This window comes from Sminthopsis crassicaudata, chromosome 2, assembly GCF_048593235.1.
Source record: "Sminthopsis crassicaudata isolate SCR6 chromosome 2, ASM4859323v1, whole genome shotgun sequence".
Lineage (NCBI taxonomy): Eukaryota > Metazoa > Chordata > Mammalia > Dasyuromorphia > Dasyuridae > Sminthopsis > Sminthopsis crassicaudata.
Genome location: NC_133618.1, coordinates 158,764,537 through 158,777,585, shown reverse-complemented (window position 1 = coordinate 158,777,585; position 13,049 = coordinate 158,764,537). Strand labels below are relative to the sequence as shown.

Genomic DNA, 13,049 nt, shown 5'->3' with positions numbered 1-13,049 from the left:
CTCCAACATTGTGCATTATCTTTCCCTGTCATTCTAGCCAAGCTGACAGGTGTGCAGTGGTATCTCTTGGAGCATCTTTTCATATGGCTAGAAATAGTTTCAGTTTCTTCATTTGAGAATTGTCTGTTCATATCCTTTGACTATTTATCAATTAGAGAATTGTGGTGTTCTATTTTGGAAATTCTTTTGTGTACTATGAATTTTCTTAGGATTGTACCAGGTCAGTAGTCATTGTCAGAATGGAGATTTTTTCCCAGACTATCTCTCTTAAAAAGATGTTGGACCTTTCAAAATTACTTATCTCCTGGGAATATGTCATTTTGATTCTAACCACTCTGGCTTTTATTGTTTCAACTACTCTCTTTTATCCTGGTTTTCTTCCTAATTTTCTGATTACCCTTCTGTATTTTTCACAGACTTTTATTCTTCCTGCACCCTAAATATGACTTTCCCAAAAATTTTTTGCCTTTTCTTTTCCTCTCTATTTAGTAGTGTTTAGAAGAGGTCGGCCCAATGGCTAGTTAGAGACTAAAAGTAGCTGATTGAATCAGTCATAACATGTGGCCAGACTGGGTTTATTTGTAGCAGTGTTTTCTCTTTACTGGAAATATTTAAATAAGAGGAAAAGGTTATTGATGCTAATATAGATTTGTTTAGTTTAGCTGATTTGGGTGCCTTCTGCCCATGGAATAAGAGTAAAAATTAGGTGAGTTTCTGGAACACAGAAAAGGTATAACTGCAATGCCTTTTTCCCAAGGAGAAAATTCCCTATGACATGGATATTTCTGTGTCTCTCCGTTGTTCAGCTACCCAAAGAAAAATAGCTGGAGGAGAGTGTGTGTGGTCATCATTATGTGATCCTTCCCTAGATGTCCTGTGTCCTGTGGTATTATTTAGAACTGTTTCTGGGTAGTGAGAGGCTGATGTTAAGGAAAAGTCTGAATCTGTAAAAATTTCTCAGAGGCAAATCAGTTGCATTTCAGATCTGTTCATTACTTTCTAGAACTTGTTCTGAGATCTAAGATGTAAGAGGACATAGTCTATGAAAATGACACATATCTTTCAAGGTTCTACTTATCTTAGACATTTTTCTTCATCATTGATACATAGAAGCTATTTTTCTTCCAAATTCTTGTAGTTCACATTACCTTACATTTTTATCTTTTTAAAAAAATGTATATGTTACTAAACTGCAACTTCCTTGAAGGCAGAGACTATGTCTTCTTTATCTTTATATCCCACTAAGCATCCAATATTTTCAATATAGTAGGTCTTCAGCAAATCATGAACAAATTATAGCATTTGTATAATGCTTTAAGATTTGCAAAGCATCTTACTTACATTTCCTCATTTGATCTTTATTTGAAACAAACCTGTACATTAGGGGTTATTATTTTGCCCATTTTTCACATAAGAAAACTGAGGCAGTGAAAAATTAAGTAACTTGGTCAAGATCAAATAGCTAATAAGTGTCTGAGATAGGATCTCAAATCAAGTCATCCTGACTTTTAAGTCCAACACTCTCCTCTGTCAGGACATAAATTGTAAGCCTTGAAAACTCTCTACTTTCTACTCAAAAATTTAGTATTCATTGTTCTACATTTGTCTCTTTAATGAGAGTGTAAGCTTCATGAACATATGACCATGCCATATATTTCTTCTGAATCTTCTTATAATTATACCATAGTATGAGTATAAGTTCCAAACTGAAATCCTAGTCCTAACTTAAACCTAGACTTTCCCTGTTTAATTCCCCATTGAGGGCTATAAGCAGCCAAAAGTCTTTGTTGCTCAGTGTTACTGTACCCTCTCCAACTGTGAGGTCAACTAGTAACATTTTATTATGATTGAATTTATAATGGAAATATTATTAGACAGTTAGGTAAGTTTGTTTTTATATAATATCCTGATTTTTAATATCCATTTGAAATTAGTTTTATGACCTTTATATATTTGAATTACTCACCTTCTAAAATATGTGTATCTCATTAAGTTTTCCTCTTTCAATTCAAGCTCATCTCAAAATGTGTTGTTCTCCCAGGTGAAAAGTTCACACCTGTACTTGTAATACAATAATGCTGGGATGATGCAAGAGCTCATTAAATTGAGGAAAAGAAATATGACTTGTATTTGGTCCCTTGTCTCTTTTTTGCCCTAGGAAGAGGAAAAATCTGCTTCAGAAGTGTCACTTGATGTTATAAAAACTTCTAAAGTCAGCCTAACAATTGATGATGAAGACTTTCGTCCTTTATACAAAGGTGCTTCATCTGCTTTCTGTATCCAGCTATTTTGTATTGATGACAAATATGAAACAAGGCAAGTATTGTTATTTTGATTTTCTATATAACAGATTCATATTTTATGACAGTTATTGCCATAAAATTCTTATATAGAATAATTCTGGAATTTAATGTTATTAAGTAAAACCCCCAAAAAGATATGGTAAAAAATCACAGAATTGCAGAGTTTAAAAGGGACTTCAAAGGCCATTTAGTCCAACCCAGACCTGAATAGAATCCCCTTTATAGATATCCATACAACAAGTGGTTATCCAGTCTTTGTCTGAAGACCTCCAGTCCAGTTCAAAACACTACCTCCTAATGTGGTTCATTATACTCCAGAATAAATCTACCAGTAATCCATTTTTCTTCATTTTGCAGGATTTTTATTAGTTTCATCCTATCAGAGCCAATTTAACATTTGAGACAATGAATATTATGTAACTCTCAAATTCATTCCCTGTCAATGACACAATATAATGCTTCCTCTATCAACAAATAGTGTTTTAGATAAAATATAATTTCTTCTTTTCTATAATCAAAATCATAGAAAAGAATAAATTAGAACAGTTTACTACATATATAGACATATATCTATATATATCTTTCACTTTATCATATTCTCTTTCATCACATAGAAAATTTTTACTCTTGTTGGTCATCTCTTGTTTTATCTTTATCTCAGTGCTGACAACAATGGATTTTTTTTTACAGCCACAGTCATATTAGATGTTTATCTACCTTCAACACTGCTCAGGCCTGCCTCAACTTATTTGGGGTCCCTAACATGATATCAATCTTAAAGTGTTTTCCAGGGACTTTGTTTCCATTTTAACAAGTAACCACTAAAGATGGATGCCTATGCTACCCAACAACATCAAGAATGAATAAGCAAATGGATGAACGAATGAAAAATCATTTATTAAATTATTTCTAGGCACCTTGCAAGCACAGAGATAACTACTAGAATACAAATAAGAATTTACTTTGTAAGAGATGGAGTTAATACATATGGGGGGAATGGTGGCTAGAGAAAGTTGTCTGTGAGTATAATAATAGGGCAGTCCTTTGACATATCCTTTCTGGAGAACATGGTGTTTGCTTGATTACAATTCTTAGAGCAAGAGGAGGGTGGGGTAAGATTCCTAGAAATGGGATGGTAGAAAATAGCTAGGGTGAAGATGAGGACATATGATCCCAGAGGTTTCAGAACAGAACAAGCATAGTCTCTTGAGGTCGGGTCTGGAGGTTAGAGCACTAGAAGCAAAGTATAAAATGACTGGATAAAGGTAAGGATACATAATCCCTGGAAATTCAGAATTAAAGGGAGAGGATCCTCACTCTTTCTTAATAAATTCTGGTTGTGCTCATTATTTTAGGGAGGAGAATTTTCTCTTACACCTATTGTTCTGTTGATTTACCCAGATTCCCTGGTCATTTTTTACTGACTAAAGCAATTAAAAGAATTCAGTACATAAAAATATTTTATTATGTTTTAGATTTTATCATCTCTTTAAAGAACTATATTTTTATGATCCAGAAATGAAGTACTACCCCCTCCCACCGAGAGAATTTAAGGTCATGCCCTATCTGTAGCACTTTTAAAAAAGGTAAAATCTGGTGGAAGTAGACATCAAGGACAGCCTTGAAGTAAAGAAGGGAAGATGTTCCACAAGGGTGGATTGTGATTTGTAGGGTATGTACATCATCATCATCATCATTATCACCACCACTTATTTTCATATGGGTTTTAAGATTTCTAATTTGCATATTTATTAAATATATATGTATATATATGTAATGAGAATATCAGTCAATCAATAAACATTCTATGTGTTAGGCACAATGCTAAGTGCTCAGAACATGAGAGAAGAGCAGATAAGCGTTTGTAAATGATAGTTTATAGCAGACCAAATCCTTAAAGGCATATAGAGAGTTAAAAAGTAAAAAGAATAAGAGATTCCACTGTACTTATATCTATTGTTTAGAATATTATTTGATTGTCTAGGGCTTTCCTTCAATAAAGCATCTTCTGAACATATAAACATGTTAAGATGATAAAAAATTGATAGCTGCAACAACAGAGATAACATTATTCAATGATCTTATTATTAATATTAAGTGAAACATAAAATAGGAAAATAGATACTTGCCAAATGTATTTGCCACTGCTGTGGAGAATGTTCAGAACCAAATAGACCAGGAGTCTCTTTAGATGGGAAAGAACTTTTGCTGAAAAGATAGAAATTGCATTGCTGTAATATTCACCATATTTTAAAATAATTAGATAAACTTTTGTAGTAGATGATCAGCTAGACCCCATTCCCAGTCACCCAATATCCAGTTCTTTATTTCCATCTCTCTTAACCTTCCTATCCCAAAATTCTGCCTACCCTTTCTGCTCTGCCCTCAGGAATGCCTTGTAATGTTTTAAAACTTCAAGAGACATAGTTTCTGAGGAATTAATTATTTTATTAATACTACTGGCATTTTTATTAATAAAAGAGGACAGTGGCACTTAAGTACCAAAGATCCTTATGGTGGTAGGCTCATAATTTATTTTTTAAAAATTAATTTTATAATTATAATTTTTTTTGACAGTATATAGGCATGGGTAATTTTTTTTTTTACAACATTATCCCTTGTACTCACTTCTGTTCCGAATTTTCCCCTCCTTCCCTCCACTCCCTCCCCTAAATGGCAGGCAGTCCCATACATGTTAAATGTGTTATAGTATATCCTAGATACAATATATGTGTGCAGAACCGAATTTCTTGTTGCACAGGAAGAATTGGATTCAGAAGGTAAAAATAACCTGGGAAGAAAAACAAAAATGCAAACAGTTTACACTTATTTCCCAGTGTTCCTTCTCTGGGTGTAGCTGATTCTGTCCATCATTGATCAACTGGAAGTGAGTTAGATCTTCTCTTTGCTGAAGATATCCATTTCTATCAGAATAATCCTCATACAGTATTGTTGTTGAAGTATATAATGATCTCCTGGTTCTGCTCATTTCACTCAGAATCAGTTCATGTAAGTCTCTCCAAGCCTCTCTGTATTCATCCTGCTAGTCATTTCTTACAGAACAATAATATTCCATAACATTCATATACCATAATTTACCCAACTATTCTCCAATTGATGGACATCCATTCAACTTCCAGTTTCTAGCCACTATGAAAAGAGCTGCCACAAACATTTTGGCACATGCAGGTCACTTTCCCCTCTTTAGTATTTTTTTGGGATATAAGCCCAGTAGTAGCACTGCTGGATCAAAGGGTATGCACAGTTTGATAACTTTTTGGCATAGTTCCAGATTGCTTTTCAGAATGGTTGGATTCTTTAGCAACTCCACCAACAATGTATCAGTGTCCCAGTTTTCCCAAGGGCTCATAATTTATATGCTCTTAGAAAAGTCGGTATTCCTAAGGGTGACAATCAACTTTGAGAAAATGAGTATTATAAGATGTGGGCTCATTCTAATTCTTTCTTGCATCACCCACGTCTTGGTCAAAGAGACTTATCAATATACATATCAAAGAGGGAATCCACTTCTGTCCCAGCCCTGTCTGACCAAATAAAATCCACAAGAATTCACTAATTCTCTCAGCCTGATTGGATAAGTTTTTTCCAAGATTTCCTACAATGGTTGATCTCTGAATGAGGAAGTGAAAAAAAAAAAACCTTTAAGCCTAATTCAATAATTGGTGATTAACATAAGAAAGAGAGAATCATTTCTCTCAGCTTGTTTCATAGGGAAAATCTTCCCTTCATAATATATCTTTCCTCCTTCTCCTCCTTCCATCTTTTAGTTACTATTGAATCTTGGCTTCCCTTTCTGACACTGGCTATACCTTCACTCATTCCCCTTAGCTTACCAGAAGAGAGTTGGAATCCTTCCTAGGCAATCACCACTGAACTATCCACTCTCTCTTCTTCTCCCTATGTTTACCTTGTAGTGAACCTATCTCCTCTCTTGAATTTCTAACCTCTTTATCATTTCCCTGATTGCTCTTTCCCAAGATTCAGCCTTGCATCATTCTCATCTTTTGCTTCCTTTGCTCCTGCACATGTTACTGAAGGAAGGTGGAGATAATCATTTCATTATAAATTTATGTTATGTACATAACCTTACCTGAGTGCTTCAGGGCAACCCTTTTACCCTTCTAAAATTCTTCTTTTCAACTCACTGTTTCAAGCTCCTCTCACTCAAAGTAAGACCTGGGGAGGACATTAGTTTAAAAAGGTCAAGATCTATCACTGCATCCAGGGCCATCTCCAAGCCTCCTGATCTATATCTTGCCACTAGACCCAGTTAGCTTTGGAGGGGAAAGTGTGGCTGGTGACTTTGTACCTCACCTAAACCCAATTCACTTCTATGTCATAGCATTATTTTCATGATGTCATAGTCCTCTTTGAGAATGAAGGACAAGCAACAATAATAATTCCAGGGTCTCTTCCAACCTATTCATTCCTCCTCAAACCTTCCATGGCTCACTTTCCCCTTTCCTCTTAGCTGAGAACCTTGCCTCATACTTTGCAGGAAAAAAAATAAGGTCATTCTTCTCTCCTCTTCCTTATATTACTCATATGCCATCTCCCACTATTTCTTGACTGATGAGGTAGCCTTACTCCTCAGTCAGGCTCACTCCTTTGCCTGAATAAGTGATTCCCATTTAATTCCATATAATCCAGCAGATTCCTTCTCATCCCCAACTATCACTTGTTTTCAGTCTCTGTCTACTAATTCATTCCTTTTTTCCAATAAACACACCCATGTCTCCTTCATCCTAAAAAAAAACTTTAACTTGATCTTTTTCATCCCCTCATTGTTCTCTCCTACCCTTTGTAACTAAAAAAACTAAAAATTTAAAAAAAGGTTGTTTACAATAGATGTCTTCTCATTTACTTCTTAACTCCAAATTTTGACCTTCATCATTCTACCAAACTTTCTCCCTTTAAAGTCAATGAGCTCTTAGTTGCCAAATCTCATAACATTTCTCAAACCTTATTCTTCTTAATCTTTGATGCTATTAATCACTATTTCCTTCCTGATACTTTCTTTTCTCATGATTTTCTGCTTATTTATTTATAAGATCATTCCTACTTAGTCTTCTTTGCTGGATTCTCTTCCAGATTTCACCCTCCAATTTTAGTTGTCCTTTTTCTTTTCCCTCTTAAAGTTCTTCACTTGTTGATCTCATCAGTTCCAGTGAATTTAATTATCATCTCTATGTTGACAATTCCAAATATACTTATCCTGCTCCTATCTCTTTGCTCACCTCCAGCTTTGCATTTCTTATTACCTTTCAGACATCTGAAACTGGATGTCTAGTAGACACTGTAAATTAAGTATGTCCAAAACAGAACTCAATATTCCTCCCCCAACTCTTCCCACTTCTTACATTCACTATTACTGTAAAAGGTATCAATCTCTCAGGCTCACAACCTAGAAGTCATTCTGGACTCCTCATTATCTCTTCTTTCCCAGATCCAATCTGTTGTCAAGGTCTGTTCATTTCACCTTTACATTATCTGTCAAATTTGTTCCCTTTTTTCCTCTGACATAGCACCCATTCTATGCAGGTCCTCATCATCTTACATTTGAACTACTATAGTATCCTGCTGGTAGGTCTGCCTGCCTCAGGTCCCTCCCCACTCCAACATATACTCTTTTCAGTGACTAAAGTAACCATATCACTCTCCTGCTCACTAAATTCCAGTGGCCCCTTCCCAACTGCAGGATCAAATACAAAATGCTCTGTTTGGCATTCAGAGTTCTCCATAATTTAATCTCTTCCTATATTTCTAGTCTTCTTACACTTCACTCCTTTTGATTTAGTGACACAGGCCTCCTGAGTCTCCCATCATTAAGATGCTTCTCAGTTCCAGGCATTTTCTCTGGATGTCTCCCATGCTTGGAATACTTTCTCTAAATCTCTTCCTATTGAGTCTCTGGCTTTCTTTACTGTTTTTCAGTTGTTGACATCATGTCTGATTTTTGGTAACCTCATTTGTGATTTTTTTATACTGGAATGGTTTGCCATTTTCTCTTTTAGGTCATTTTACAGAGGAGCAACTGAAGCAAATAGAATTAATTTAGGTAACTTGCCCAAGGATACACAGATCATGTCTGGATTCCTTTCAGTCCCAACTACAATCTCATCTTCTTCAGGAAGACTTTCTTAGCCCTTCTTATTTTTAGTGAATTCCTTCTGTTAATTATTTCTTGTTTATCTGCTTTATATAGTGAGAGCTCCTTGAGGGCAAGAACTTGCCTCTTTGTATCTCTAACACAGCACAGTGTTAGACAACTTAGCACAGTGTCTGACATATAATAATCATTTAATAAAGTCCCTTAATATTAAAACCGGAAGATGTATGCTTGCCAAAACATGTTTGCCATTGTTAATACAGAATGTCTAATGCACATTCCAGATGTAACATAAGACCCTTTAGATGGCAAAGAACTGATGCTGGAAAGATAGAAATTGTATTAATATAGCTAGATTTACTCTATTTAAACTATATTTAGAGAAAAACCTTCATATTAGACAATATAAGTAAATGTCTTAATTTCTCATTAATCAATTTTCTTGCAGGAACCTCAGAGTTACTACAGTAACAGTCCTATAAAATTATTCATCCGTTCATTTATCACCACCGGGTCCTGTTCCAGACTTTCCAAACTTAAAAACCATATTTTTGCTGCTGCTGTTATATTGAGAGATACTTATCCTATGGCATCAAATTATATCTGTAGCTTTTTCACCCTGGAATGGGTGAAATGGCTTGCCAATTTCTGTCATTAGTGAAATCTTATTGAATTCTCCATTTTATGAAGAGGCTAGCCAGCTATTATTTCCTTTCTGGCTCCTGACTTTCCCTTTTCTAGGTACCTTCAACTCTCATCTTCTTCTCTGTTGGCTTCCAAAAATTAGAATGTAAGTTCCTTGAATACAGGGACTATCTTTCTTTTTCCTTGTATTTATGTGCCCAGGACTTAGCACATTGTAAGTGCTTAATAAATATTTGTTTTTTCCTTTCCTTCCATTATCCTCCTGATAAAACATAGCAAAGAAAAGATAAATAATAATGAATGTATAGAAAAAAATTTAATTAACAGTAGGTTACTTTTTTCTTTTAATTAATTTAATATTTTCCCCCAATTATATATATATAAACAATTTTTAATATATTTTTTTAAAACTTGAATTTTGAATTTTCTCCTCCCTTTTCTTTTACTTCCCTGAGATGGCTAGCAATTTGATATAGGTTATACATGTGCAGTCATGCAAAACATATTTCCATATTAAGTAAAGACAAAAACCCAATTAAGCAAGAAAAATAAAGTTTAAAAAAGTATGCATCAATCTGCATAAAGAGTCTTATCAGTTCTTTCTTTGGATGTGGACAGCACTTTTCATCTTCAGAATTGTTTTAGATGATTTAATTGTTGTTAAATCATTTGCAATTGATCATTGTACAACATAGGTATTACTGTGTTCACTATCCTGGTTTTGCTCATTTCACCTTGCATCACTTCATATAAGATTTTTTTCCCTGAGGCAATTGGAGTTAAATGACTTGCCCAGGGCCACACAGCTAGGAAGTGTTGTGTCTGACCTCAGATTTGAACTCCGGCCCTCCTGACTTCACGGCTTATACTCTTATCTACTGTGCCATCTAGCTGCCCCTTTATGTAAGTCCAAGTTTTTCTGAGAGCATCTGGCTCACTTTATCTTTATAGCATAATAGTATTCCATCATAATCATATACCACAACTTGTTTATTTCCCAATTGATGAGCTTCTCCTTGATTGTCCAATTCTTTGTCACCTCACAAAGATATGTTATAAATTTTTTGTTCCTATAGTTATTCCTTTACTTTGATATCATGTGAAGTTTCAGAGATTGAAATCTATATTCCTTTGGGAAGAGTAGGGTATGATACTCGAAGTGAACAGAAGGGAAGGAAGAGAAAGAAGAAAGGAAAGGAATGAAGGAAGAAAGGAAGTTCAACTGAGGCTGGTGACTTTGGACAGTGCTCCTCCACTTAACTCATTTGCATGTCATGTTATCACCACCCCTGATGCCATGGTCCTCTTTAAAAATAATATGATGAAAAGAACACCCAGAGAAAGGACTGTGGGAACTGAGCATGTATCACAATATAACATTCTAACTCTGTTGTTTGCTTGCATTTTGTTTTCTTTCTCATTTTTTACTTTTTGATATGATTTTTCTTGTGCAACATGATAATATAAATATGTATATATATATTGGATTTAACATGTATATTTTTTATTATTATAGCTTTTTATTGACAAAACATATGCATGAGTAATTTTTCAACACTGGCCCTTGCAAAAACTCTGTTCCAACTTTCTCCCCCCCCTCACTTCCCTCCACCCCCTCCCCTAGATGGCAGGTAGTCCCATACATGTTAAATATATTAAATACTTTAACATATTTTTAATATGTTCAACATGATATTGGATTACTTGCCATCTAGGGGATGGGGTGGAGGGAACAGAGGAAAATTTGGAACACCACAGATTGCACAAGTCAATGTTGAAAAATTATCCATAAAAATATTTGAAAATAAAAAGCTTTAATAAAAAAAATTTAAAAAGAATAAAAATTCCAATAGACTTAGGATGGAAAATACCATTCACATTCAGAGAGAGTTCTATGGAGACTGAATATGGATGGAAACATATATTTTCACCTTTTTGTTTGTTTCTTTTTTTACATTCTCATGGTTCCCCCCCCCTTCTTGGTCTTGATTTTTCTTACACAACATGACAAATATGGAGATGTATTTAAAAGAATTGTATGTATTTGACCTATATCAGATTATGTGCTGTCTTGGGGAAGGAGGGAATTAAGAGAGGGTGAGAGAAAAATTTGGAAAACAAATTCTTACAAAAATGAATGTTGAAAACTATCTTAACATGTATTTAGACTAATAAAATACTATTGAAAATTTTAAAAATAACGAAGGCCAAACAACCTAATAATGGTATTGCTGAATGAAAGGATTTTATAGCCTTTAGAAAGTAATTTCTCTTCAGAATTTTTGGTTCAATTCACAACTTTACCTAGTTTTCCAGACTTCCTCCAGCGTTTATTATTTTCTGTTTCTGTTATATTAACCAATCTGAAAGGTCTAAGGTAGTACCTCAGAGTTGTTTTTAATTTGCCTTTTGCTAATCAGTAGTAATTTAGAGCATCTTTATGTGGCTATTGATTTCTTTGTTGTCTTCTGAAAACTGCTTTTCCTTTGACTTTATCAAATAGAAAATGGACCATATTTTTATAAATTTGGCTTATTCCCCATATATTTGACAAATGAAGCCTTTATCAGAGACACTTGTAAAAATATTTTCATAATTTCCTGCTTTCCTTCTAATTTTGGCTGCATTTGGTTTTTTATTCAAAACCGTTTTAATTTTATGTAATCAAAATTATCCATTTTATTTCCCTAATGGGAAATTCTTAAGGACTGCACAAAATGGAGAAAAGCCTTCCAGGAGCTGTGAGTTTACCTATATATCACATATACACATATCTGCAATTTTCAGGCCACTCTGGTTAGAAGATCTTGAATATACAAGAGACCTTGTATACACAAGAGGTATGCCCTGTTTTGGAGGGGATGATTCTTAGTAACTATTTTTACTTTATAGATTTAATAAATACCCTTTCTAAAGCCTAATTTCCTCAGGGCGATAATCAGTCAAGATTTCAGCAACCTCAAGAGAGACAGTTTGTCTTTTTCCCAAGGAGAAAATTCCCTATGACTTTCTATAAAATCCTTCCAAGTAAGAAGGGCTTTGAGTAAGGTTTGGGGACAACTTTTCAAAGAAGGCCTAATCTAGAAAAGTGTGGAGAACATTGGCCACCTGTGTTGATAATTGATTTGGATATAGCAGGTCATGATAAGGTGTGAATAATTTCATTTTCTAGTCAGAGTACCTATGTTGATGAAAACACAGAACTTTTCAAAATACTGAAGAATATGACAAAAATGGCTAATCCATTTTTGACAAATACCAAAATGGTAAAAATAGCTTTTTGTCACACTTTTTAAGATTATTCTTTTAAACCACGTTTGAATAGAGTTTTTTTTTTAAGTACATTTTTTTCTCATAAGAATAAATAATTGAATAGCATGGGAAATATCATGAAAGACAATGAACTCTTGCCCTATTTTTCCTATGTGGTTTAAGCCTAAATACACATGAATTTTACTATAAGAAAGGGGTATTTGCTTACACAAATAGGATACTTTTACATTAAAATTCATAATGATATGGCATTTAAAAAAAAAGTGATGTCTTTATGATAAGAGAGTATCTTAAGTACGTTTCTAGCCACTTAAAATTTAGTAAAATTTAAGAATGCCCTAAATATCATTCCAAAGTTGTGTCATTGAAAGCAAAAATTAATTTTATCATTGTAGATGGCTATGATTATAAAAATTATTCAAAAACAGTTTTTGCAAAATAATCATAGTTCATTGTTTCTTGGTTCTTTCTCATAGATCTGTTGGGTAGTTTGAAATTGAACTGTGAGGATTATTGGTCAAATATGGAGTAAACTGGCTATAAATGAGAAATATTAGTCCCTCACAATGGCTTATCAATTTTTGCAATCTGAATTCATCACCTTTTGCTTTTTTATTTTTCCTTGTCACTAAATGTAATTATTCTATGAGTTTTCAAACATAATTCTGATGAATCACTGTAGCTTGCTTGTGAATGTA

The 13,049-nt window shown here is 34.1% G+C and overlaps 1 protein-coding gene across 4 annotated transcripts in view; it reads left to right on the top strand.

The window, feature by feature from the left end:
* CFAP61 (cilia and flagella associated protein 61) overlaps window positions 1–13,049 on the top strand; it is a 329,189-nt gene that overhangs the window by 89,342 nt on the left and 226,798 nt on the right. For all 4 annotated transcript variants that reach the window (XM_074287748.1, XM_074287746.1, XM_074287747.1 and 1 more), the window contains one exon: window positions 2,159–2,316. In XM_074287748.1, the coding sequence (XP_074143849.1) occupies window positions 2,159–2,316 (158 nt within the window). The remainder of the gene's footprint in view (window positions 1–2,158; window positions 2,317–13,049) is intronic.